The sequence below is a fragment of the Canariomyces notabilis genome (genome assembly GCF_033297395.1).
Source record: "Canariomyces notabilis strain CBS 508.74 unplaced genomic scaffold N656scaffold_11, whole genome shotgun sequence".
Classification (NCBI taxonomy): domain Eukaryota; kingdom Fungi; phylum Ascomycota; class Sordariomycetes; order Sordariales; family Chaetomiaceae; genus Canariomyces; species Canariomyces notabilis.
The window spans coordinates 605761-625195 of record NW_027041833.1 but is presented as its reverse complement, the minus strand read 5'-3'; the positions used below and the strand labels follow the sequence as shown (position 1 = coordinate 625195).

Here is a 19435-nt window from a genome sequence, read left to right as displayed (position 1 = left end):
GTGCTCTTGGATTGCATGGCTTCGGCGGGGGAAACACGGACAGTACAGTTCCCTTCCGTATCTTATTTTTCCTGTCTTGTTTTTTTTGTTAGCCATATCGTTGCAACCAGGGTGGTGCGAGACATCAGCCAGTTAACTGGAGTTAGGCAGAAACCTGACGCTGCAGAAGCAACAACGACCGGGCATCGCAAGTTCGCAACTTCCATATTCCCATTTTTTAGCCCAGTCGAGGCAGTCGTGCTGATGACCATAATACAGATCACAATGGAATCTGATATTGAATCACAACAATCAGATCATCCCAATATCAACTGCTGTACGCAGGATGGAGGTCACCAACACCCTCTTTGCAGAAGCACTGAAGCGTGTGTCGTGGATGGACGCCGATTCGCGCCGAGCAAGAGGCGCCCGCCACAGATGCCAAGAACGCTGATGCAAGGGGCGCCCTGGTGCCAGAAAGCAGATCCCGGCCCGCAGGAAAATCTCCTTGGTTTGTTGAGAACTTCATCGGCCTGGCCGGTACGCTCTCCCTTAGCACATCCAGCCGCAACCTTTTTTTCGGTTTTTGAAACTCTGACTTACGTATTAAGCATAACAGAAATTGGGTAACTTCTGGCCTGTGGGAATGAGGCGTGGAAAATGCGGAAACAATCCAATCAAGACACACATCGGTGTTGCCAGCGCTACCCCGACAGATGGTTAAGGCTGGAGGTAGTACCTCATATTTTCGCAGGACCGGGACCGGAATATTCCACCAAGATGGCTCCGATAGGGTGGTGCTAGGGCTGATGAAACCTGGCCGTGGTTCTTTGAGTGAACAGGATCTTCAGCCGCACGGCCCGCAACCCGTAAGATGATCGCAGTAAGCCGAGAGATAAGAGAAAGAACCTTTTTTTAGCGTGCACTCCACGTACATTTACATACAGACACGTCCACAGCAAGCCGTGCGAGATGCCGCAGAGATAGCCACATCGGGTAAGCACACCACTCAGAAACCCACGGCTACCGCCGCCACCAGGGGAAGATTCTGCACATCGGAGTGACAGTCACCCGGGAAAGGGCTGCTTCTTGGAACTCTTCGTCACGTTCGACAGAAGCTTCTTGAGCCTTGAGGAGAAATCTGCCTTGTCCTCGCTTAGCAATCGTGGGAATCGATAGAACCCCTGACACCTGCGTCGATGGTGTGTACACGCTAGCGAGCATGAACTGACCCAAGCATTTTCGGCCATTATCAAGACCGACCGTGGCGGTCGTGGCGGTAAAACGTAGAACCCGGCATCCTTGCTTCGCACGCTTTGCACGTTTTACGTCGGGTGAGGACCGAAGTGGCCGACCTCCTCTCTCCTACCGCCCAAGCCTTCCGTCAGTCCTTCGTTTACCGTCTTCTCTGAAGATCGTTCCCTCATACACACGCAGTCGTTTCGCTCACCCTGCCGCTCGTTATCGCTGAGAGCTTGTCGATTGCTCTCGTCCACTCATTTTATACGTCTTTTCTGCCGCTTCGATCTTCGTCCAAAATGAGGGTCGGCCGGTTTTTTGATTGTGCCTGGCCGATCCGAGCCATCCTGGTGCTTTTCCTCGGGGCTTTTCTGTCCGTGAGGCCTGCGGACGCTGCCATGACTCCTCCGGATATCATTGTTGCCTGTAACAGCTTGGCCCGTATGGCCTTCGATCTGAAGGATCTCATAAACGTCGTTGTCCAGCTGAAGAATCCGGGGCCATTCCAGGTAGGCTCCGTGTCCGAGCCGTCGAGCTCCATCTTTGGCTGTCCTAACGTGTCTTGTTCCATTCCGCTTCAATAGGACATTATGGACGAATTCAAGGATATCTCGGATTCGTGTCTTTCTACCATTGGTGTCATGATCCGGACCCCGGTGATAACGGACCAGAATGACCAACAGCTGATCTATGAGTCTTATTCATATGTAAGCCAACTCCGTTATCGCATGGAGCCGTCGCCCATTGCTGACATTGTCTTTCGCAGTTCGTGCAAGGCGTGTTCGAGCTCATGGACGCCATTACTGCATCGGCAGCCGACCTCATCACCGTGGATAAACAGGCCGAGTTCCGAATTCCTGCCGCTGTCCGTGAGATGGCCGGAGTCACAGACGCGCTTCTCTACCAGGTCATGGCTGTCTTCCCGACCACCTCCTCCTACTCTCAGCAAGCCATGAATCAGATGGCCCAGGTCGATACCCATTTCCGCATGTCAGTCCATTCGATCCATCTTGCCACGGCAAGCACAGGGTCCCCGTACTCTAACACCACCACTGTTGAGTGACTTACAACATCTACACCCCCATGGCTGTCATTTGAGAAACGTCCTGGTCTGCGGTCTTTTGATTAACGGTACTGTATTAATGTTAATGTCCCCAAGCTATACAAAACAAAAAAAACTGAAAAAGGATGGTTACTATAGACCATGGTACCTTTTGACCCAGAAATTTGCGTGGTCGACTCAGTGAATGAGAGATGGGACTCACCTGGTTCGTCTTGGCCCACCGAAAGAGTTTGCCATTACTCGCAGTCTGACGGCCTCTCTGGGATGTAAGTAAGTTACGTGAACCGTCTCATACAGAGTGAGGATTAGATGCAATCCCACTTGGACGCCAAGTTCACTGAGTTCCAAGAACTACCTCACCGGGCCGCCATTGTCGTCTCAGATGGGTACAAGGGCACGAGATTTTACTCCTCAGACTCAGAGTCCTCACCCGAACGTAGGGAGGTGTTTCCGCTGTTATTGATTTTCGTTGATCGGGTATCGGTCACGCGTAGCAACAAGCGTAGCGGATGAGACGTGGTCGAGATCTGAAGCTCGTTCCGTCAATTTTTAGGTTCCAAGTGTGACTTCCACTCAACTTTCCAGTAAGGGCGTGGACCTGGTCTTTTCCCCCTGATCGACTGCTGTAAGCCAGACCCTAACCCTATAATATCCACAGCGCCGGGAATTTACCTTTCGGAGGTAACCCCACTGAAAGAGGGGCAGCGCCTCCATCAACGGATATAGCCTGAAATCAGACGGTTGTCAAGCGCAACACGCAGCGTGATCATTTGCGCGCATGAAACTCGGCCTCTTTGGCAGGTGATCATGGGAAGCACAAGATTATCGATCAGTCCGGAAATGGGATGGATAATACTCCGTAGCGTCACAAGTTAAAAAGGACGGGAACAGAAGAGAAACTCGACCCCTCCATCTCCAAATTCCCCCCCTCAATCAACACCTCTGACATCATCCCACATTACACAAACCACCTTCCAAAATTACCACCAACCACCACCCTACCAACAACAGAGCAAAAAATGGCAGACGCACCTGTGACCTTCCTCCCGTTAGGGGCCATCATCCAAGAGCTGCGCGTCGGCGGGGTGAACATTGTGCAGGGGTTCCCCGAGCAGGGGCACTACGAAAAGCACAACGGCCCCTTCTTTGGCGAGACGATCGGCCGCGTGGCCAACCGCATCAAGGGTGCCCAGATCCAGGACCTCAACGGCGGCAAGACCTACTCGCTGGCCGCCAACAACGGGCCCAATAACCTGCACGGCGGTGTCGTCGGCTGGGGCAAGAAGATCTGGAACGGGCCGACCCCCGTCGGCGTGCGCGACATCCCCGGGATCCCAGGAGGTTCCCTCGACGGTGGGGAGAGCGTCAAGTTCAGCCTGGTCAGCCCGGACGGGGACGAGGGTTTCCCTGGCACCGTCGAGGCCAGCGTGGTGTACACCGTTGGAAAGCAGGTGCAGGATGGGAAGGAGGTGGTTGTGCTCGGGATGGAGTACGAGGCGGAACTGGTGGGGGGCGCGGATGAGACGGTTATCAACATGACAAACCACTCGTGAGTATTTCTCTCCGCGGCAGGCTGTGAAGCAACGGGACGGGTCGACTTATTGACACTAAACAACAGGTACTTCAACCTCACTGGGGGTCCGTCAATCGAGGGCACTGTCGTCACCCTCGCAACAAACAGCTATCTCCCTGTCGACGACGGCGGCATTCCCACCGGCGGCCCCAAGCCGTTCAGCAAGGTCGAAGCGAACAAGCCAGTCACGCTGGGTGCCCAGGAGCCGGATATCGACGACTGCTTTATTGTCAACGAGGTGCCGGGCACTGTCCCCATCGACACCCGCCCCTTGCCTCTGACAAAGCTCGTGAGCGCCTTCCATCCCGAGTCTAAAATCCACCTCGAGGTGTACAGCACCGAGCCAGCCTTCCAATTCTACACTGGCAAGTATATCGACGTTCCCGAAGTCGCAGGCGTCCCGGCGCGCAAGGCCCGCAGCGGTTTCTGCGTGGAGCCCAGCCGGTATGTCAACGCGTGTAACGTGCCGGAGTGGAAGGGCCAGATGCTCCTGAAGAAGGGGGAGAAGTACGGCTGCCGCATCGTGTATCGGGCCTGGAAGGAGTAGGGTGTAATAGCAGTCGTCATTCCAAGGGACTCGGATTGTAGCGTAGATTTGCCGCAGTGGAGGGAGCTCACTCCACCATGAGCTCGTCTTCATCTGCCTCATCTCCAAGACCTTCTCCATTGCCCCCCGCCGCGGGGACCTTCGCCTCCTGTTTTCTCCACAGTGCCGCCAAGACCTCACTTGTGCTCGCCTCGTCAATCCCTTTGTCCTCCCTCTTCCTCAAGAACCTCGGAAACCGCAGACTCAACCCCTTATCCTCCTGCACCAGCCCGATAGCCGCTGTGTATGTCGGGCTAATGGTGATATCCGCAAACGCCACCTCCCACACTTCCTGCGGCTCAAACCACACATCGGGGTAGCCACCCGCGTACTCAACAAAGCTGGGTTTTTGTCGATGCGTGTTCTTGGGCTCGCCGCTGTCCTCCCCATTGTCGTAGAACTCCTTGTTGGCCTTGTAGAAGGTGTCGGTGAATCCAGACATGCATTTGCAGACGGCCTCGAGGCACCCCGTCTCTTCGTTGCGCACCGCCAGCAGGATGGGAGACCACCATTTGGCCTTTCGCCCTTGCCCGTGCCAGCCCGCGATGGGAATCAGGTCCAGCGTGTCGAAGGACGACGAGTAGTCCTTTTTAACCTTGAGCCACGAGTCGAGCCGCTTGTCGGGTTCGTACGTAGCCAGAAGGTGCTTGCGGCGCGATTTCCTTTCCGGCTGCGCATCTTTAGAGGATTCGGAGGACCTGGTGGCGTTCTTTGTTTTTTTGGGCTTAGGCTTGGGAGGAGCGGACAGCTCTTCTTTTGGTGGTTCCTCAACTGTCTGCCCAGTCTCGTCACCGCCGCGGTATTCTAGCTCTGGAAGGTTGTCTAATATCTTGACCATTATCCCCTCGCACTTGCTGTCGATCGCCGACTTGAAGAAGTCAAGGACAACTTCCGAGTCTTGTGAGGTTGCGTCTAGGCTCTTGACCCAGGTGAAGTGGTGTGGGATCTCAATGAACTGCGAGCGCAGCCAGGAGCGCCTATCCCTGAACGGCCGATCGAGGAGGGACTGGCCATTGAGATACATTAGGTCAAAGGCAAACAGGCAGACATCAATTGTGATGCTACCAATTGCAACGTCCTTGCGGGCACGATTGGTGAGTGTTTGGAAATTCTTCAACTCGCCGCTGGCACGGTCCACGGCAACCACCTCGCCTTCTAGAATAAAGCTTTCTACGCCTTCCCCCCTAATCTTGGGAACAAGGGCAACCAAATCGGGATACTTGTCCGTCATAAGCTCCAGGTGCCTTGAGAATATGGACACTTTGCCGATGGCATCGCAGTGGACTTGAGCCCGTTGCCCATCGTATTTGTACTCACAAGCGAAATCGCGCCCTTGGAGTTTGGTAAGCATCTCGGACAAGTCTCGGGTAATGCTCCCTAGCATGGGTCGCAGTGGAATATGCATGGTTAGACCGCATAGGACAAGCAGCTCCTCGGCGATTCCGACCTGGAGAAGCGCCGGGATGAGGTCGTTGTAGTCGGGGTGACGCGCATACGAGGCCTTGACAAGTTCCTCCGCCTTTGCCCACACTTCGGCGAGGTTCTCTTTCTTCAATCTCGCCAAATCCTGTGGGTGTCTTACAGGAAAATCTGCGCCTGGCGGTCTCGATAGCAGAAACGCTCTGGAAAGGGCGATCAACATGGTTGTCTTGACAGCGCCAATCCGGAGCTTGGACATATTAGCGAGGAACGTTAAGCAAGAGTCAAGCAGCTTACATGCTGGCACAGCGTCCTGACGATATACCGGCTCTCTTCGCCCCCGCGAGCATCCTGTAGGAGCTTGTCGACGATTCGCTGCTTTACATCACCGCTGCCTTGTCCCTGAGCGCTTGCAATCTTCACCAACGACTGATACACACCCTTGATTGTTAGAGGCTTCGGCTTGCGCAGTGTAAAGCTTTGCTTCTTCTTGGCCTCAAATGCCACATCGCCGGGATCGCCTAGTTTGTCGTAAATGGCCTTGAGCGCCCTGCTATCTAGGCCGCAGACCTGTCTGAGTGCCTTAGAGATTGCAGAACCACCAAGACCTAGCTCCATAGAAACGTAGGGTGGAGATATTGCGTTAGTCGCCAGCCACACTGCTGGCAATAAGCTGGACGGATCTGCCTCTATCAACAAGCGGACGCAGTTGACAAGTGTATCCACGATCTTGATGCGGCTCTGCGTACCGTTGACAAGAACGAAACACCGCGTGAGAAGGGCATACGATGCACTGCCTCCGTCGGCAGCCCACGATTCTTGCAATTGCGGGATGTACTTGGCCGGTTGAAAGGTTAAAGGGCTCTCGTCAAGGGGAATGGATACAGAAGCGTGGTCTTCTGTCGCAGCTGCTGAGGACAGCGAAAGAGTGCCCTTGACCTTTCCCTGCTGTAGTTTTGGCGGGTTTGGAGGAGGAGCCGGCGTGGGTTGAGGAGACGATCCCAATACGGGCGCTGAAGGCCCCCGGCTTGAAGTTTCCGCATTTTCCGGCGCCGGTTTGGTCGCATCTGATACCACCTCGACCTCTGCATCCCACTCAGCTTGCAGCTTGCGCGCTAGCTCTTCGTCTGTCAACGGGACTTGGGGTTGCTGCGAATGGGGTGCCGTCGCCTGCGGGCTCGGAGATGCCTTCAGTTGGGATCCATTTTGTCTTTGCTTCGAGAAGAAGTACTCGAGCCCTTTCGTAGGAGCAGAGCTATTCTTGGAGTCCGGATTGAGTTTCCGCTTCTTGGCTGGGCTCGCCATGGCGTCGCAGCTGGGAATGGATAGACGCGATAAGTGAATTCCGGTTGCAATGGATGAGACAGATCAACAGCAGGGCTTCAGGTGCCAATTGCGAAGCCGTCCAAGTCAGGAAAAGACGGACAACAACGTGGGATACTTTTAGTCAGGTATCATTCCAGTACTGCTGGATCTCCTGATTAAGTCATGGGTGGAAGCACCCGGAATGCACATACTCTTAGGAATTTTGAGCTCTATACTCAAAATGCCCCATGTATGAAGAATTGGTTATGTATCCAACGGAAGTCTCATGACGTTGCGGAAGCCGGACGTGGCGCGTCTCCAAATTCGCGAGCCAACCACGGGACCACATGATTCAGTCCAACGCTAGGGACCCACCGCACTTCGCTTCTTCCGGCCGGTGCCGCACACACAAAAAAAGAGGGCGGGAAATCTGCCCCACCATCGCATCAAACGTCTTGGATCACCTTTGAGGAAGGTTTGAGCCAGAGCCGAGGAGTGAATTTTCCTCCTGCAACCCCGCTACAGCAAACGCCAACATCGCCCACCATGAACGGCGAAGACCCCCAAGAGCGGCCAGAGCAGATCCGCAACATAATCAACGGACTCGAACGGTATAACCCGCAGGCTGCCGAGATTCTCGAGGGATACCTCCAACAGCAATGCGAGGAGAAGTTCTGCGACTGCAATGCCAATAGGGCGCTGCTCAAACTGTAAGTTGATTTCGGTGTTGATGAACTCATTCTCTCTTGCATCTCTAGGTGATGAGCAATCGTAAACGTTTCCTATTACCTGACCGCGGATTGGGCCTAATCAACCCACCGCAGATGAAGTCAAATCTATTAGCTCTATCTGAAATTGGAGAACTTCTGCCTTTCCGACTCGTTCGTTATCTGCAACAGGGGCATATGCTGACTATCACGCCTTCAAGTTACCAGCTCAACCCCGACCGGATCAAGGATGAAGTCGTAACCAACATCCTGGTCAAGGCCATGACACAATTCCCCTCGGCTCAGTTTAGCCTCGCTCTCCATCTTCTCTCCCCATCGCACTCCAACCCGGGGCCCAACTCCTCTTCAGATCTCACCGAGGCCGTCTCCAAGCTACGGGATTTAAACTTGCAGCTGGAAAGCGCCCAGTATGCCCGCTTCTGGGCGACGATGGACAGTGACGACATCTACGCAGACTTGACTACGGACATCGCAGGCTTTGAGGAGATGATCCGGGTGCGAATCGCCCAGTTGGTCAGCCAGGCATACCGGGAGGTGGAGGTCAGCGTGCTCGAAAGCTGGTTGGGGCTGGACAGCGAGGACGAGGTTAAGAAGTTTGCGATCGAGACGTGCGGCTGGAGGATTGGTGACAATGGCATGATCCAGATCCCCAGGAACCCGGAGAACGAGGCGAAGAAGACTGAGATCAAGGAGGACGTCACAATAGACATGTTCAGCCGGGTCATCAAGAGGGCATGGGAGGAGAGCGCCTAGGGCTTAGAAAGGTTCTCGCGGCAGGGAATGGCTGATTATTTACGATTGGAGCACTGGCCGCTGTTTTGTCTGGCGGCTGTTTCTCGCTTGCATCGGGCAGTAAAAGCTTTGGCGTTTATGGGTTGTTAAGGCGGCACGGCCGAAAGGCCGCGGGCGGGATGGCAATTGGGTGTCTGTCTGAATTTACTACTACGGGTTCTATGTTCAGGTCATAGCCTCATTCCTCGCAAGAAGATGCCAAACATGACGACATGACTTGATACCTTCCATCCTTTCCATTCTCCTGCATCCTTATCAATGTATCTACCTCTTCACAGTCAACTCCTCCCATTGCACCCCAGCCCACTCCTCCAAATACCCAGCCTCCCCAACCGCGAACCCCCTCTGCTGACAATCGCTCTCGCACACACCCACGATGATAGTTCCCCAGTCCATGCCATCCAACCCATCCTCCTCAATCTCCAGCTCCTCAATAGCATGCGGCATGAGCTGCATCTCAAATACCCTCCCGGCGCCACAATTGCCGCACCGGGGCATCCCCTTGCCGACCGCGACCTTTTCCGCAGCAGCGTGCAACGCCTTCCCCACCGCATCGCCTTTGGAGTACAGCAACGGTTGCCCCGCGAACTCGTACCGGATGCACTGCTCCGGGTTCTGCCCGACGCGGTCCGCAAACTTTTGAAACGTCGAGTCCATGCTGCTCTCAAAGACCTCCTTGTCCTCCTTCCCGCCGCCGCTGCCGGAAACCTCGCCCGCGTCAATGTCCATTGCCGTGGTGGTGGTGGTGGCGGCTGCAGGCAGCGGCGTCGGGTCGAGCGTCTCGTACTCTGCGTCTGCGAGCCACCGGACCGGGTACGCCGCAGGCTGGGCGGACTCTTTGGGCCAAGGTTCTGGAGGGAAAGGCGGTCCGTAAACGAGGTCGGGCTTGTTGAGGTTGAGGGCGTCGGCAAAGGATTTGGGGAGGTCCTTTGCTGCTTCCTGAGATGCATGGGATTGGGTGGATGGCTGGCTTAAGGGGGGCGATGGAGCTGGGGGAGACGACTGTCTGGGAGCGAAAGGGTTCGTCGAGGTGACAGCCGGTCCAGATGATGAAATCGCAAAGGGGTTGGCGCGGGAGACATTGCTGGTTCCTGCGGCCGGCTTGACGCCGAAAAGCGCTTCGCCCAGGCCCTGTGATGCAGCCTTCGGCTTTGTGAGCTCCTCCTCTTGGTTTTGTTGTTTGGCGACCTTGCCAGCATTACTCGCCGGCGCATCAGCAGAGACCCGAACTCCCCTTATGGCCCGTATGCAGCCATCTTTCCTGCGGCAAGTTTTTCTCCTGCAGGTGAAAACGTATAATCTCCTTTCGTGGCCCGGAAATCTGTCCGGAAGCTCGGCGTTTAGTTGCAGGAGAAGAACCATGAGGTCTTTGCAAACTCTGCATCTCGCGAGGGAAGCCGAGGGTGGTTTGTCTGTATCTAACCAGTCCTGCGCCCGATGTTAGCAGAGAGCAAACACTAGCGGTCGGTAACGGTGGTTCATACCGGACGGCCCCCTAATCGACTGATTTCTTCTCCATTGGCCTCAGCAGAGGCATAGCCGAGCAAGACATTGGTCTCGGTGAAGTCGTTGTTTTCCGCACCTGAAGAGTCGCTATCGTATGGCGCCATGGGCGGGGAGGGTGGAGGCTCGTTACGCAGAGATGGAGGGAGCTAGAGAGGTATGGATGGTTTGATGGGCTTTTTTGACCACAATAGCGGTGATCTGAATAAATCTGACCACGACGAGGCAGCACTGTTCTTCCAACTTTGAGGTGCTGGCAGATTTCGAGGTTCTTGGGACATAGGAATTTTTGGAGGGGAGCTCGCAGACAGTTGAAAAAAACCTGGCGGGGTCATTCACAGCTGCTGCCCCGCCATTTGCCTCGGGGTATGGCCATCATTGGAGAGGAACAGGGGAAGACCAACGGCAGCAGAAAACAAACATTGTTCTTAACTGGTATTTCCATCTCTTGACCTAGATCTATGTCTAAGTAGGTATCTTACACGTAAAGATGAAATACCTGTTACTCTTCAGGCCCATCCATGCCTGGCCCAGGGCCACCTGACCGGCCCATCTGCCTCGCCTTCAACAGCTCATCACAAAGCAGTAGATTTGAGGCAATGCCAGAGCTGGAAGCAATGCAGTTCCTCAGCACCCTGAAGGAGTCATACACACCCTCCAAGGTTGGGTCCATAGGTTGGCCTGTTGTGAGGTCAAGGCCTACCACATTGCCGTCCCGATGCTCATACTGCAGAGCGGCAACTGTGGAATGTTAGTCCTGGCCAGATCACTTGCTAGGCATCACACTTACGAGCATCCTGAATATCTAGGCCAGCATTCGCCGCCAATGTTTTCGGGATTACCAGGAGAGCATCTGCAAATGCTTCGACACCCCACTTAGCCTTGCCTTTGACGGTTTTGGCGAAGGCATCGCTCTTGAGATGCGCCGAACAGGCGACCTGGAAGGCGCCCGCGCCGGGGACCACGCTCTTATCGACAATCATGTTGTAGACACTCCGCAGCCCATCCCGGACGGCGTCGGTAACCTGGTTGATGGTGTGCTGGTTGGGGCCCTTGATCAAGATGGTGACCGACTTGGGGTCTTTCACGTCCTCGATGAACGTGTACTTCTCCTCTCCAAGCTGTTGCTCATAGACAAGACCCGCCCATCCAAGAACCGCAGGGCTAAGGTCGTCTACTGTGTTCTGCGCAACACCGCCGCAAACGAGCTGTAGTCGCTCCATGTTCCTCCTCTTGGCTCTTCTGAGCGCCAGAATGCCGTTCTTCGCCAGGACATCCAGCGACAGGGGATCAATGCCCTTTTGGTTGATAATGACAAAGTTCTTTTTGCCGTCATTACCGCATACCTCCTTCTTGAGCTCAACAATCTTCTTCAACTTGGCATCGACAAAGCGCCTCTCGCTCTCAACCAGCTTGTCCCGTTGCTCCGCACTGGAGTAGAAAAAGCTCGAATTGATCTCGGTCTTTTCGTACTCAAGACTGACGTTCAGCGTCAAAATGTAGGCATTCTCGACGCGCTTCGGCATGTCGGGATGACGAGCACCGTGGTCTAGGGCAAGGCCACGGATCAGTTGTGTGTCTGAAGCAGTCCGGTGTTGCATCTTCATGATCTCGATCATGTGTAGGTCGGGCTTCGCAGGCGCCTGGTAGATAGCGAGGACGGCATCAACGATATCGGGGGTCAGTTTTTGCGCCAGGCTGGCGCTGAGCTTTGTAGCGAGTGAAGTTCGCGCGACAGAGAGCAGAAGTTCGCGGTCGACTTCGCGAGGGAGCTTAAACTCGTCGAGGAACTGTACTGGTCAGGACATGATTCGGGCCGTTCGTGAAGGACTGCAGACCAACCTTAAGCGCTTCGTTCTTGGCAATTTCAAACCCATCTGTAATAATACGAGGATGCAGTCCCTCTTGGATATACCGATCCGCCTGCTTCAACAGTTCGCCCACAAGCAGCACCACTGATGTTGTGCCGTCGCCGCAAATGTCGTCTTGGGCAGTCGCAGCCCTCGCGATCATGACTGCCGTGGGGTTCTGTATTTGCATTTCGCGAAGCAGAACGTTCCCGTCCTTGGTCAATTTGATCTGCCGGCACCGTCAGCAACCAGTTCGTTTCTGCTCGGTTGTCGACCGTACTTGACCAGCACCATCAACAAGCCTAGTTTCCTGATTAGCCAAAGAAACTCGAAGCCATCAGAGTTGTTGCATACATCTTGATAGTCCCCAAAGGACCCAGATTTGACTTCAGGACATCTTGCAGACCTTCGCCGGCGCTGATGTTGACCCGCAGAGCCTCCCCTCGTCTCTGTAAACACCTGGTTAGCACTGCGTCGGCAAGTGAAGGTTCAAGTAAGGCATACTCTCGACTCGGCTTTCGGGTTCAGGAGTTGTGCAGCAGACATTGCCAAAATCTGGTATTAAGACGGCTTTATCGAATTTTAAGGTGAACGATATGGAGGTGGCTCTGCTGGAGCTGTCACCGATCTTGAACTTTTTTTCGTGCTTGTCGCTCCAGGCGGGCGGTTTAGGCGGAGGGGAAAGGCTGCGAGCAGGGGTGACCCACCTGAAGCTCGGGCCAACGCTTCTCAGCGTCAGATTCACTTGCCTCAAAAGCAAAATGCTTTCAGTGAGCTACTGTAAAACTACGGATACCTCCCGTTAATGTTTTACCTAGCTTCCTGCTCTCAATCAGGCGGGGAAGTGAGGTATCTTACTATGACTCTCTAGACGCAACATCTCACCACCGGGGTCGTAAGCGGAGGAATTCACGGGCGAGAAACTTTGCCAACTGTACAATTTTCGGGAGTTCAGTGCTCAGGTCTAATATATTGTGATTCGTCCCGTTTGCCTAGTATATTGAGACGTTTGGCAGTCCCAGACACATTCCCGCCTGTAACTTAATTACCATGAGACTCAAACTGAACCTCGTCTCCGCTGTCTTGGCTCTTTTGGGACTCGGCTTAACGCATTCATCGGAGACAGACAATGGCCAAACCGTCCACCAAATCGCTGTTATTGGTCAGTCTCCCCGTTGAGCGTGGTTTCTGCGCCTCGGCCACCCCCTTTGTAATGTGTAGCGAGGCTGCAAGCCATCGACGTGCCCAACCTCTCATGATCTCATCACGCCCACTAACAAAGAGGATGAATAGGGGCTGGAGCGGCTGGATCTTCCGCTACGTACCACCTAAACGCGTACGCTAAACAGGCTGGAATCCGTGTCAACATCACTCTCTTTGAGAAGACAAACCGCATCGGAGGCCGGACCCTCACCATCAACCCATACGATGATCCGTCACTACGGGTCGAGTTGGGCGCCAGCATCTTCATTGAGAAGAACCATATCCTCTATGGCGCACTCCAGGAATTCAACTTATCCAAAAGAATACCGGATGAGGACAAGGATCCCGTCTTGGGCATCTGGGACGGCGAGAAGTTCGTCTTCACGATTGATGAGCGGGGCCCATTTTGGTGGACAGCACTCAAAGTGATATGGAAATACGGGTTCATGGCACCACGCAGGACTCAGAAGCTGATGCAAACCACAATCAACAAGTTCCTTCGCATGTACGAAGAACCCTTCTTCCCTTTTCGATCTCTAACGCAGCGAGCACACGAATTGGGGCTGGTGGAGATCACGGCAGTTACGGGCCAAGAGCTTTTGAAGGCTAACAAGGTAAGTCGCATCGTCCCGCGATAGTAGCTATTGCTAACTTGTAAGATCGACGATCACTACGCGCATGACATTGTACAAGCTAGTACGCGGGTGAATTATGCCTCTAATCTGGGGTTTATACACGGGCTGGATACCATGGTGCGCTGGCTGCACGCCCCATATCGTATCATCCGCCATCTATGACTGACACATGCCAGGTCTCCATGGCTCCCGAAGGTGCCATGTCTGTTGAAGGCGGTAACTGGCAAATCTTCCACAAGATGGTTGAGAGCTCTGGCGCTATTCTTGCCCTGAATACGTCCGTTGTTGCACTCGAGTTCGCGGAAGAGTCAGCCACATCGACACGCCCGCAGTATGCCATTAGAACTGCATCTTCAACTCTTTCATCAGGAACAAGATATCCAGTCACATTTGACGATGTCATTATTGCCGGCCCTTACCAATTCAGCAATATTGTGGCTGCAGAGAACGTCATCCCTGATCCTATAGACGAGATACCGTACGTGCAGCTGCATGTCACGATCTTCTCATCGACACACCGATACAGTCCGCAATTCTTCGGCTTGGACGGTTCGACGAGCATTCCTGGCACGATTCTAACAACGTTGTCCGAGGCCAACGACCCAGCGGCTGGTGATCCAGGGGCAGGCAAGGCAGGCTTTTTTAGCATAAGCATTCTCCGCAACGCCATCAACCCCAAGACCGGTAGGAAGGAGTATATCTACAAAATCTTCTCTCCCAACAAGATTACTCCCGAGTTCTTGAGGTTCGTAAATCCTTCTCATCTTGCGGTTTGGCAGCGTGGTTGACTTTGACCGTTGGATCCAGTGATCTACTTGGAGCCAAGGTTCCGGGCACCTTCATCGATAACAACGGAGAATCAGGGGGCGACAGTCCAATTTCATGGTATTACCCTCATGTCTTTTACTCATACCCCAAGGCCCTGCCACGCGTTACCTTCCAGGATCCTGTCGTCGGGCGTGGGATTTACTACACATCGGGCATGGAGAGCTTCATCTCAACCATGGAGACAAACGCGCTGATGGGCAAGAACGTCGCCCGATTGTTGGTTGACGACATTCTGGGCTCGACTGCCACGGACAATGGTGCCGTATTTGTGGATGACTTGGTAGGGGAAGGCAAGCAGCATATTCTGGCCCAGCCGGCAAAGGACCAAGCTGCTTCTCCGACACCGATTCGCGACTTGTGAGGGATAGGCATCGAACCATGATATCTATCCTAGATTTTCTCCTTTGATGCATCCTTTTAATTAGGCGTGCATATTTTGATGCAAGTGAACTCGGAGTGAGTTTTGGCTCTGAACTAATGCAACGTTAGCCACACAAGCCCAATGAGTCAGCAGGTGCTTGCTGCCTTGATGTGGCGTCAACTGTCCCAGGAGCAAGTGTGGCGATTGGTTTGTTGCACCGCCACGTCTTTCCCCTCCATCAATGATCACCCGGGCAATTTTTGTTATGACGCAGCTTTTATCTGCCCCTCACACAAAGCCAAGGAGATCGATCGTGTCCTGCCTGCAGCAGCCAGGCGCCCAGAGAGGTTTGCCTAAGAGGGGACGATCTTATCGCAAGAAAGTTTTATTCCTGCTTCCTCCTCCCACCGCCTTTGGGACTTAAAAGTCTCACGACACATTTTTTCCTAGTTTCTTTGGCGATTCAACGGCCCGTTTCTGCGAGTCAGCGATCCTTGTTTCCATTCCTCGGCACCATGTTCGTGCTCAGAAATGGTAAGTAGCAGCGCCAATAGTCCCCGGACCCCTCCACAACCACCCAGCGCCTCCTCGCCAACTCATTTTCCACCGGACAATCACCCATGCAAATTCTCACCTCCAGAAGCATATCCGCTAACTGAACCACAGTCGGAAAACTTCTTTTCGGCTCCAGCAACCAGGAATCCCTGATCGAGCTGCCACAAGGCCAATTGTACCTCGTTCGGCCGCTTTCGCCAAAAGGCTACTCAGAGCTTATCTTTAAAGATTCGTCCGCCCGAATTCGACGTACCGCGCAGGACTTCCAATACCAGCTCGTTGTGCAACGCGTCTACGAAGAGGGAGAAGCCGAATTGCTTGCCGAGGAGGAGGGCGACGACGCTGAGACCGACGCGGATATTCTCGCCGGCGAGCGCGACGAAAAGACTTTCCTACTCGACGAGGCCCTCCATTTTCGAGTCGAGAACAGGGAAGGCAGCGAGAAAGTTCTCGCCTGGCGGGATTTGAGCGGCGACGCGGGAGACGTCTACGAGTTTGTATGCGACACGAGCATCTCCCCAGCCCAGGTGGAGCAGTTCCAGCGCGTCGCGAGGCAGTGCCAGTACGAGCGCAAGTACCGGAAGCCGCATACTACGGCCACCGAAGACGACCTACTCCAGTTTGAGTTTGACGAGCAACCCATCCCACAGGCAAGCCCTATCCACAGCCCGACAGTGACACGGTCCATCGCCTCGTCCGAGTCTATTTTTCTAGGCAACTCATCCAACAACATGAGCGCCAAGCGAGAGAAAGTCCCTGATCCCGTCACGACTCCCACGAAGAAGGGTAAAACTAAGGATATGCAACCTCCAGCAGTCTCTGCCCATCCTGAGGCGCGCGAGATTCTAGCGGCAGAGGTTGCCGAGCTCCACTTCTTTGACTTCCCTTCGGGAGCATTCGTTCTCCAAGATGCCTCCGTGACGGCGACCGTGACTGAGATCGGCGATTGGAATTACTGGCTGCAGGTTGGCAGCTCCGACCGGGATTGGCTTGGAATTCCCGTTGTTGCGGACATCAACCCCGTCTTCAATTTCGAGTTCCTTTCCTTCATCTTCAACCAGTTCTCTGACGATGGATCCGCTTATTCATGGCTTCTCCGGTTCAAGGACCAAGCCACCCTCGAGCGCTTCCAAGCGGGGCTCCTGCAAGCCCTGTGGGAGCAGCTCAACGAGATGAAGTGGTCCAAGATCAAGGACAAGGAGCGTGATTACGTCGCAGATGCCTTCAATGACCTGACGATGAAGGATTCAGAGCAACCTGAAGAGGAGGAAGAAGAAGAGCATGTTGAAGATGAAGAGGAGGCCGATGATGACCGGCCGCGGAGCGAGCATTTTGACAGCGATGAGGAGGAGGATGATGTGGAGTACAAGCCCAAGGATGGCGATGTCAACAAGCAAATCGCCGTGGGCTACAAGCATGATCGGTCGTTCGTTGTTCGTGGCTCCAAGATTGGTGTCTTCAAGCACACGCCCAACAACCACCTCGAGTTCAGCACCAACATCTCGAAAGTCGAGACGCCGGACGGCGAGCTGTTTTCGCCCAAGAAGGTCATGCTGCACAACGAAGACCGAAATCTTATCCTGCAAAAGGAGTCGGATCCGAACAGGCTGTACCGCATGGATCTCGAATACGGCAAAGTTGTTGACGAATGGAAGGTTCACGATGACATACCCGTGGTAACGTTCGCGCCAGAGAACAAGTTTGCGCAGATGACGCACGAGCCGACCTTCCTCGGTATCAGCCAGAATGCCCTGTACCGCGTGGACCCTCGGCTGTCAGGCAGCAAGCTCGTTGATGCGCAGCTCAAGCAGTATGCCAGCAAGAACGATTTCTCCGCGATCGCGACAACGGAGAAGGGCTACATCGCAGTGGCTTCCAACAAGGGTGACGTACGGCTCTTTGATCGTCTCGGGGTCAATGCCAAAACCCACATTCCTGCTCTCGGCGAGCCCATAATCGGTCTTGATGTATCCGCCGACGGCCGCTGGGTCCTTGCCACGTGCCGGACATACCTCCTGCTCGTTGATGCCCTGCAGAAGTCCGGCAAGAACGAGGGCAAACTAGGCTTTGAGAAGTCGTTTGCCGCCGATGCCAAGCCCCAACCCCGCCGTCTCGCGCTCACACCCGAGCACGTCGCCCAGTTTGCCTACGAGACTGGCAAGGGGGTTAGCTTCACGCCGGCCAAGTTCAATACCGGAGAGGGCGCGGAGGAGACTAGCATCATCACTGCGACAGGCCCATACATCATTGAGTGGAGCCTCAAAAAGGTTTTGAACGGACGCAAGGCACCGTATCTCATCAAGCGTTACACGGATGATGTCAAGGCCGACGACTTCAAGTTTGGCACCGACAAGAACGTCATTGTCGCTCTCCCGCACGAGGTCAATATGGTGAACCACGCCCGTCTGAAGCGGCCGACGCGCGAGAGTATTGCGGGCGACTTTGGCATTGCCGCCCGCAGAAGCTCGGGGCGCATCGGCACGCCGGCTAGCAGCAGATATAAGCTGGGCAAAGACGACATTGTCAAGGAGGCTTATTGAGTGGCAGCGACGGATTCGGGCTATCGACCCGGGACTCCCATTCTACCCGTTGTTTTCGACTAAAGAACCACAGACGCTACGGCGCGTGTATTTTGTTTTGGGGTGTGTAAGGTTGGGACCCATTACTGCACAAGGCAAGAAAGATTTGATGATCTGGAGTTTGAGGTGTGATTCTCCTATGTTTCGTGGACATGGCTGGCTGTTGCTAGGACGATACCTTTTCCTGATCTTTCCTTCTAGCTAGCTGCACTATTGTTCCCTATTTCGCATTCTCCTACTGCTGGTGAATATGATGGGGTATCATTTTGTATCCATCGCCAGTCTGCCTCTTTGGTCTGTTTGAGCCCATTTATCACCAGAACAAGAACCACTTCCCAATTTCTGCCACAGTGTCCGCAATATGGTCCCTGACATGATCCTCACGAAGCATCGATTTACTTTTCCGCTGAATCCGATTCCACCGTTTTCCCTTCTTTCGGCCCGCCCCTCATGTCCCAGGTCCTCGCCGATAAGCCCCCGTCTTACTGTCAACCCTTGGGTCCAGTTTGTTCATCAAATCCGAGCGATGTGGCCCGGATGTCTTTGGCGCCGAGATCCCCGTGCCCGCGATGGTGGTGGAGCTGCCAGTGGTGCCGGCGGGCATGTTGGTCGCGTCGATTCCACCGCCCACAACCGGCGCTGGCGCCACACCGGCTGTGCCCCTTCTCACATGCCTGTCCCTGTCGGAATCGACGCGCTGGTCGAGCGCGTTGGCCATTCGCGTCGTGTGTTTCGAGCCGTAGTACATCCCCTCGGGAACGTGGCTGCCGCCAACGGCCTGGCTGTGGGCCATGGGTGGCCCCGCAGCCGATCCACCCATTCCGCCTCCCGGCCCGGTGCCAGCGCCTGCCCGCGTGCTGTCCAGGTCGGAATCTACACGTGGATCGAGCGCGTTGGCGATGCGGCTGCGGTGCGGGCCGTAGGTCCCCTCCGGGATCCCGCTGCTCGAGGTGGCTGCGGGCTGTCGATCGTGCGTGCTGTCGACTCGCGGGTCGAGTTTGTTGAGGATGTCGTGCCGGTGCGGGCCGGCGGTGCTGGGCGCCGGACCGGAGGCGGCGGATTCGCCGTAGGTCTGGGGCGGTTGGCCGCCCTGGCGGACGCCGCGCTCGTTGCGGGTGTACATGATTCGTGAGTTTAGTCGTTATCGATGCGATTGTTGTCTGGCTGTGTCTAAGGTGGGATGGGAGTACTGTGGTAGTGATAGCGGTTAATTTACTTCAGAGATTTTAGCTGATTG

At 54.7% G+C, this 19435-nt stretch overlaps 9 protein-coding genes across 9 annotated transcripts; 5 read left to right on the top strand and 4 right to left on the bottom strand.

The window, feature by feature from the left end:
* The first annotated feature begins 1110 nt into the window (after positions 1–1110).
* Positions 1111–2436, top strand: N656DRAFT_97686 (uncharacterized protein). The gene is made up of 3 exons (XM_064819419.1): positions 1111–1727; positions 1803–1925; positions 1985–2436. Exons 1-3 carry the CDS (start codon positions 1518–1520, stop codon positions 2279–2281), a joined length of 630 nt encoding a protein of 209 aa, XP_064670130.1. The 5' UTR covers positions 1111–1517; the 3' UTR covers positions 2282–2436.
* Positions 2437–3049: 613 nt separating this feature from the next.
* On the top strand, positions 3050–4543 carry N656DRAFT_779433 (galactose mutarotase-like protein). Its single transcript, XM_064815191.1, has 2 exons — positions 3050–3830; positions 3900–4543. Exons 1-2 carry the CDS (start codon positions 3301–3303, stop codon positions 4399–4401), a joined length of 1032 nt encoding a protein of 343 aa, XP_064670129.1. The 5' UTR covers positions 3050–3300; the 3' UTR covers positions 4402–4543.
* N656DRAFT_837070 (DNA ligase I) lies at positions 4469–7164 on the bottom strand (the record flags this gene model as incomplete). The annotated part of the gene is made up of 3 exons (XM_064818817.1): positions 4469–5989; positions 6023–6109; positions 6157–7164. 3 exons carry the CDS (start codon positions 7162–7164, stop codon positions 4469–4471), a joined length of 2616 nt encoding a protein of 871 aa, XP_064670128.1.
* A 258-nt stretch (positions 7165–7422) lies between these two features.
* N656DRAFT_837069 (ARM repeat-containing protein) lies at positions 7423–8645 on the top strand (the record flags this gene model as incomplete). The annotated part of the gene is made up of 2 exons (XM_064818816.1): positions 7423–7874; positions 8093–8645. Exons 1-2 carry the CDS (start codon positions 7711–7713, stop codon positions 8643–8645), a joined length of 717 nt encoding a protein of 238 aa, XP_064670127.1. The 5' UTR covers positions 7423–7710.
* Positions 8646–8773: 128 nt separating this feature from the next.
* On the bottom strand, positions 8774–10529 carry N656DRAFT_753548 (uncharacterized protein). The gene is made up of 2 exons (XM_064813065.1): positions 10169–10529; positions 8774–10112 (listed from the first exon to the last, which is right to left on the bottom strand). Exons 1-2 carry the CDS (start codon positions 10292–10294, stop codon positions 8949–8951), a joined length of 1290 nt encoding a protein of 429 aa, XP_064670126.1. The 5' UTR covers positions 10295–10529; the 3' UTR covers positions 8774–8948.
* Positions 10530–10589: 60 nt separating this feature from the next.
* Positions 10590–12716, bottom strand: N656DRAFT_779430 (T-complex protein 1 zeta subunit). The gene is made up of 6 exons (XM_064815190.1): positions 12542–12716; positions 12392–12486; positions 12318–12339; positions 12030–12266; positions 10978–11977; positions 10590–10928 (listed from the first exon to the last, which is right to left on the bottom strand). The coding sequence occupies exons 1-6, from the start codon at positions 12581–12583 to the stop codon at positions 10690–10692; spliced, it is 1635 nt and encodes a 544-aa protein (XP_064670125.1). The 5' UTR covers positions 12584–12716; the 3' UTR covers positions 10590–10689.
* A 142-nt stretch (positions 12717–12858) lies between these two features.
* Positions 12859–15322, top strand: N656DRAFT_97116 (Prenylcysteine oxidase). Its single transcript, XM_064819417.1, has 5 exons — positions 12859–13199; positions 13331–13854; positions 13900–13992; positions 14052–14620; positions 14683–15322. The coding sequence occupies exons 1-5, from the start codon at positions 13088–13090 to the stop codon at positions 15062–15064; spliced, it is 1680 nt and encodes a 559-aa protein (XP_064670124.1). The 5' UTR covers positions 12859–13087; the 3' UTR covers positions 15065–15322.
* Positions 15323–15579: 257 nt separating this feature from the next.
* Positions 15580–18159, top strand: N656DRAFT_798330 (VID27-domain-containing protein; the record flags this gene model as incomplete). Its single annotated transcript, XM_064817748.1, has 2 exons — positions 15580–15598; positions 15731–18159. The coding sequence occupies 2 exons, from the start codon at positions 15580–15582 to the stop codon at positions 18157–18159; spliced, it is 2448 nt and encodes an 815-aa protein (XP_064670123.1).
* A 487-nt stretch (positions 18160–18646) lies between these two features.
* Positions 18647–19321, bottom strand: N656DRAFT_768654 (uncharacterized protein; the record flags this gene model as incomplete). The annotated part of the gene is made up of 1 exon (XM_064813641.1): positions 18647–19321. The coding sequence occupies one exon, from the start codon at positions 19319–19321 to the stop codon at positions 18647–18649; it is 675 nt and encodes a 224-aa protein (XP_064670122.1).
* Positions 19322–19435: the final 114 nt, after the last annotated feature.

What these genes read in the sequence shown, in the direction of transcription:
- N656DRAFT_779433 (XM_064815191.1), top strand. Translation starts at nt 3,301, where the DNA reads ATGGCAGACGCACCTGTGACCTTCCTCCCGTTAGGGGCCATCATCCAA. An exon ending in ATCAACATGACAAACCACTC is followed by an intron (nt 3,831 to 3,899) that starts GTGAGTATTTCT and finishes ACTAAACAACAG; the next exon opens with GTACTTCAACCTCACTGGGG.
- N656DRAFT_97686 (XM_064819419.1), top strand. Translation starts at nt 1,518, where the DNA reads ATGAGGGTCGGCCGGTTTTTTGATTGTGCCTGGCCGATCCGAGCCATC. An exon ending in AGAATCCGGGGCCATTCCAG is followed by an intron (nt 1,728 to 1,802) that starts GTAGGCTCCGTG and finishes CCGCTTCAATAG; the next exon opens with GACATTATGGACGAATTCAA. An exon ending in TCTATGAGTCTTATTCATAT is followed by an intron (nt 1,926 to 1,984) that starts GTAAGCCAACTC and finishes TGTCTTTCGCAG; the next exon opens with TTCGTGCAAGGCGTGTTCGA.
- N656DRAFT_779430 (XM_064815190.1), bottom strand. Translation starts at nt 12,583, where the DNA reads ATGTCTGCTGCACAACTCCTGAACCCGAAAGCCGAGTCGAGA. An exon ending in ACCCGAAAGCCGAGTCGAGA is followed by an intron (nt 12,487 to 12,541) that starts GTATGCCTTACT and finishes AGGTGTTTACAG; the next exon opens with AGACGAGGGGAGGCTCTGCG. An exon ending in CCAAGAACGAAGCGCTTAAG is followed by an intron (nt 11,978 to 12,029) that starts GTTGGTCTGCAG and finishes TGACCAGTACAG; the next exon opens with TTCCTCGACGAGTTTAAGCT.
- N656DRAFT_753548 (XM_064813065.1), bottom strand. Translation starts at nt 10,294, where the DNA reads ATGGCGCCATACGATAGCGACTCTTCAGGTGCGGAAAACAACGACTTC. An exon ending in GTCGATTAGGGGGCCGTCCG is followed by an intron (nt 10,113 to 10,168) that starts GTATGAACCACC and finishes CATCGGGCGCAG; the next exon opens with GACTGGTTAGATACAGACAA.
- N656DRAFT_97116 (XM_064819417.1), top strand. Translation starts at nt 13,088, where the DNA reads ATGAGACTCAAACTGAACCTCGTCTCCGCTGTCTTGGCTCTTTTGGGA. An exon ending in TACACGGGCTGGATACCATG is followed by an intron (nt 13,993 to 14,051) that starts GTGCGCTGGCTG and finishes GACACATGCCAG; the next exon opens with GTCTCCATGGCTCCCGAAGG. An exon ending in ATTACTCCCGAGTTCTTGAG is followed by an intron (nt 14,621 to 14,682) that starts GTTCGTAAATCC and finishes CGTTGGATCCAG; the next exon opens with TGATCTACTTGGAGCCAAGG.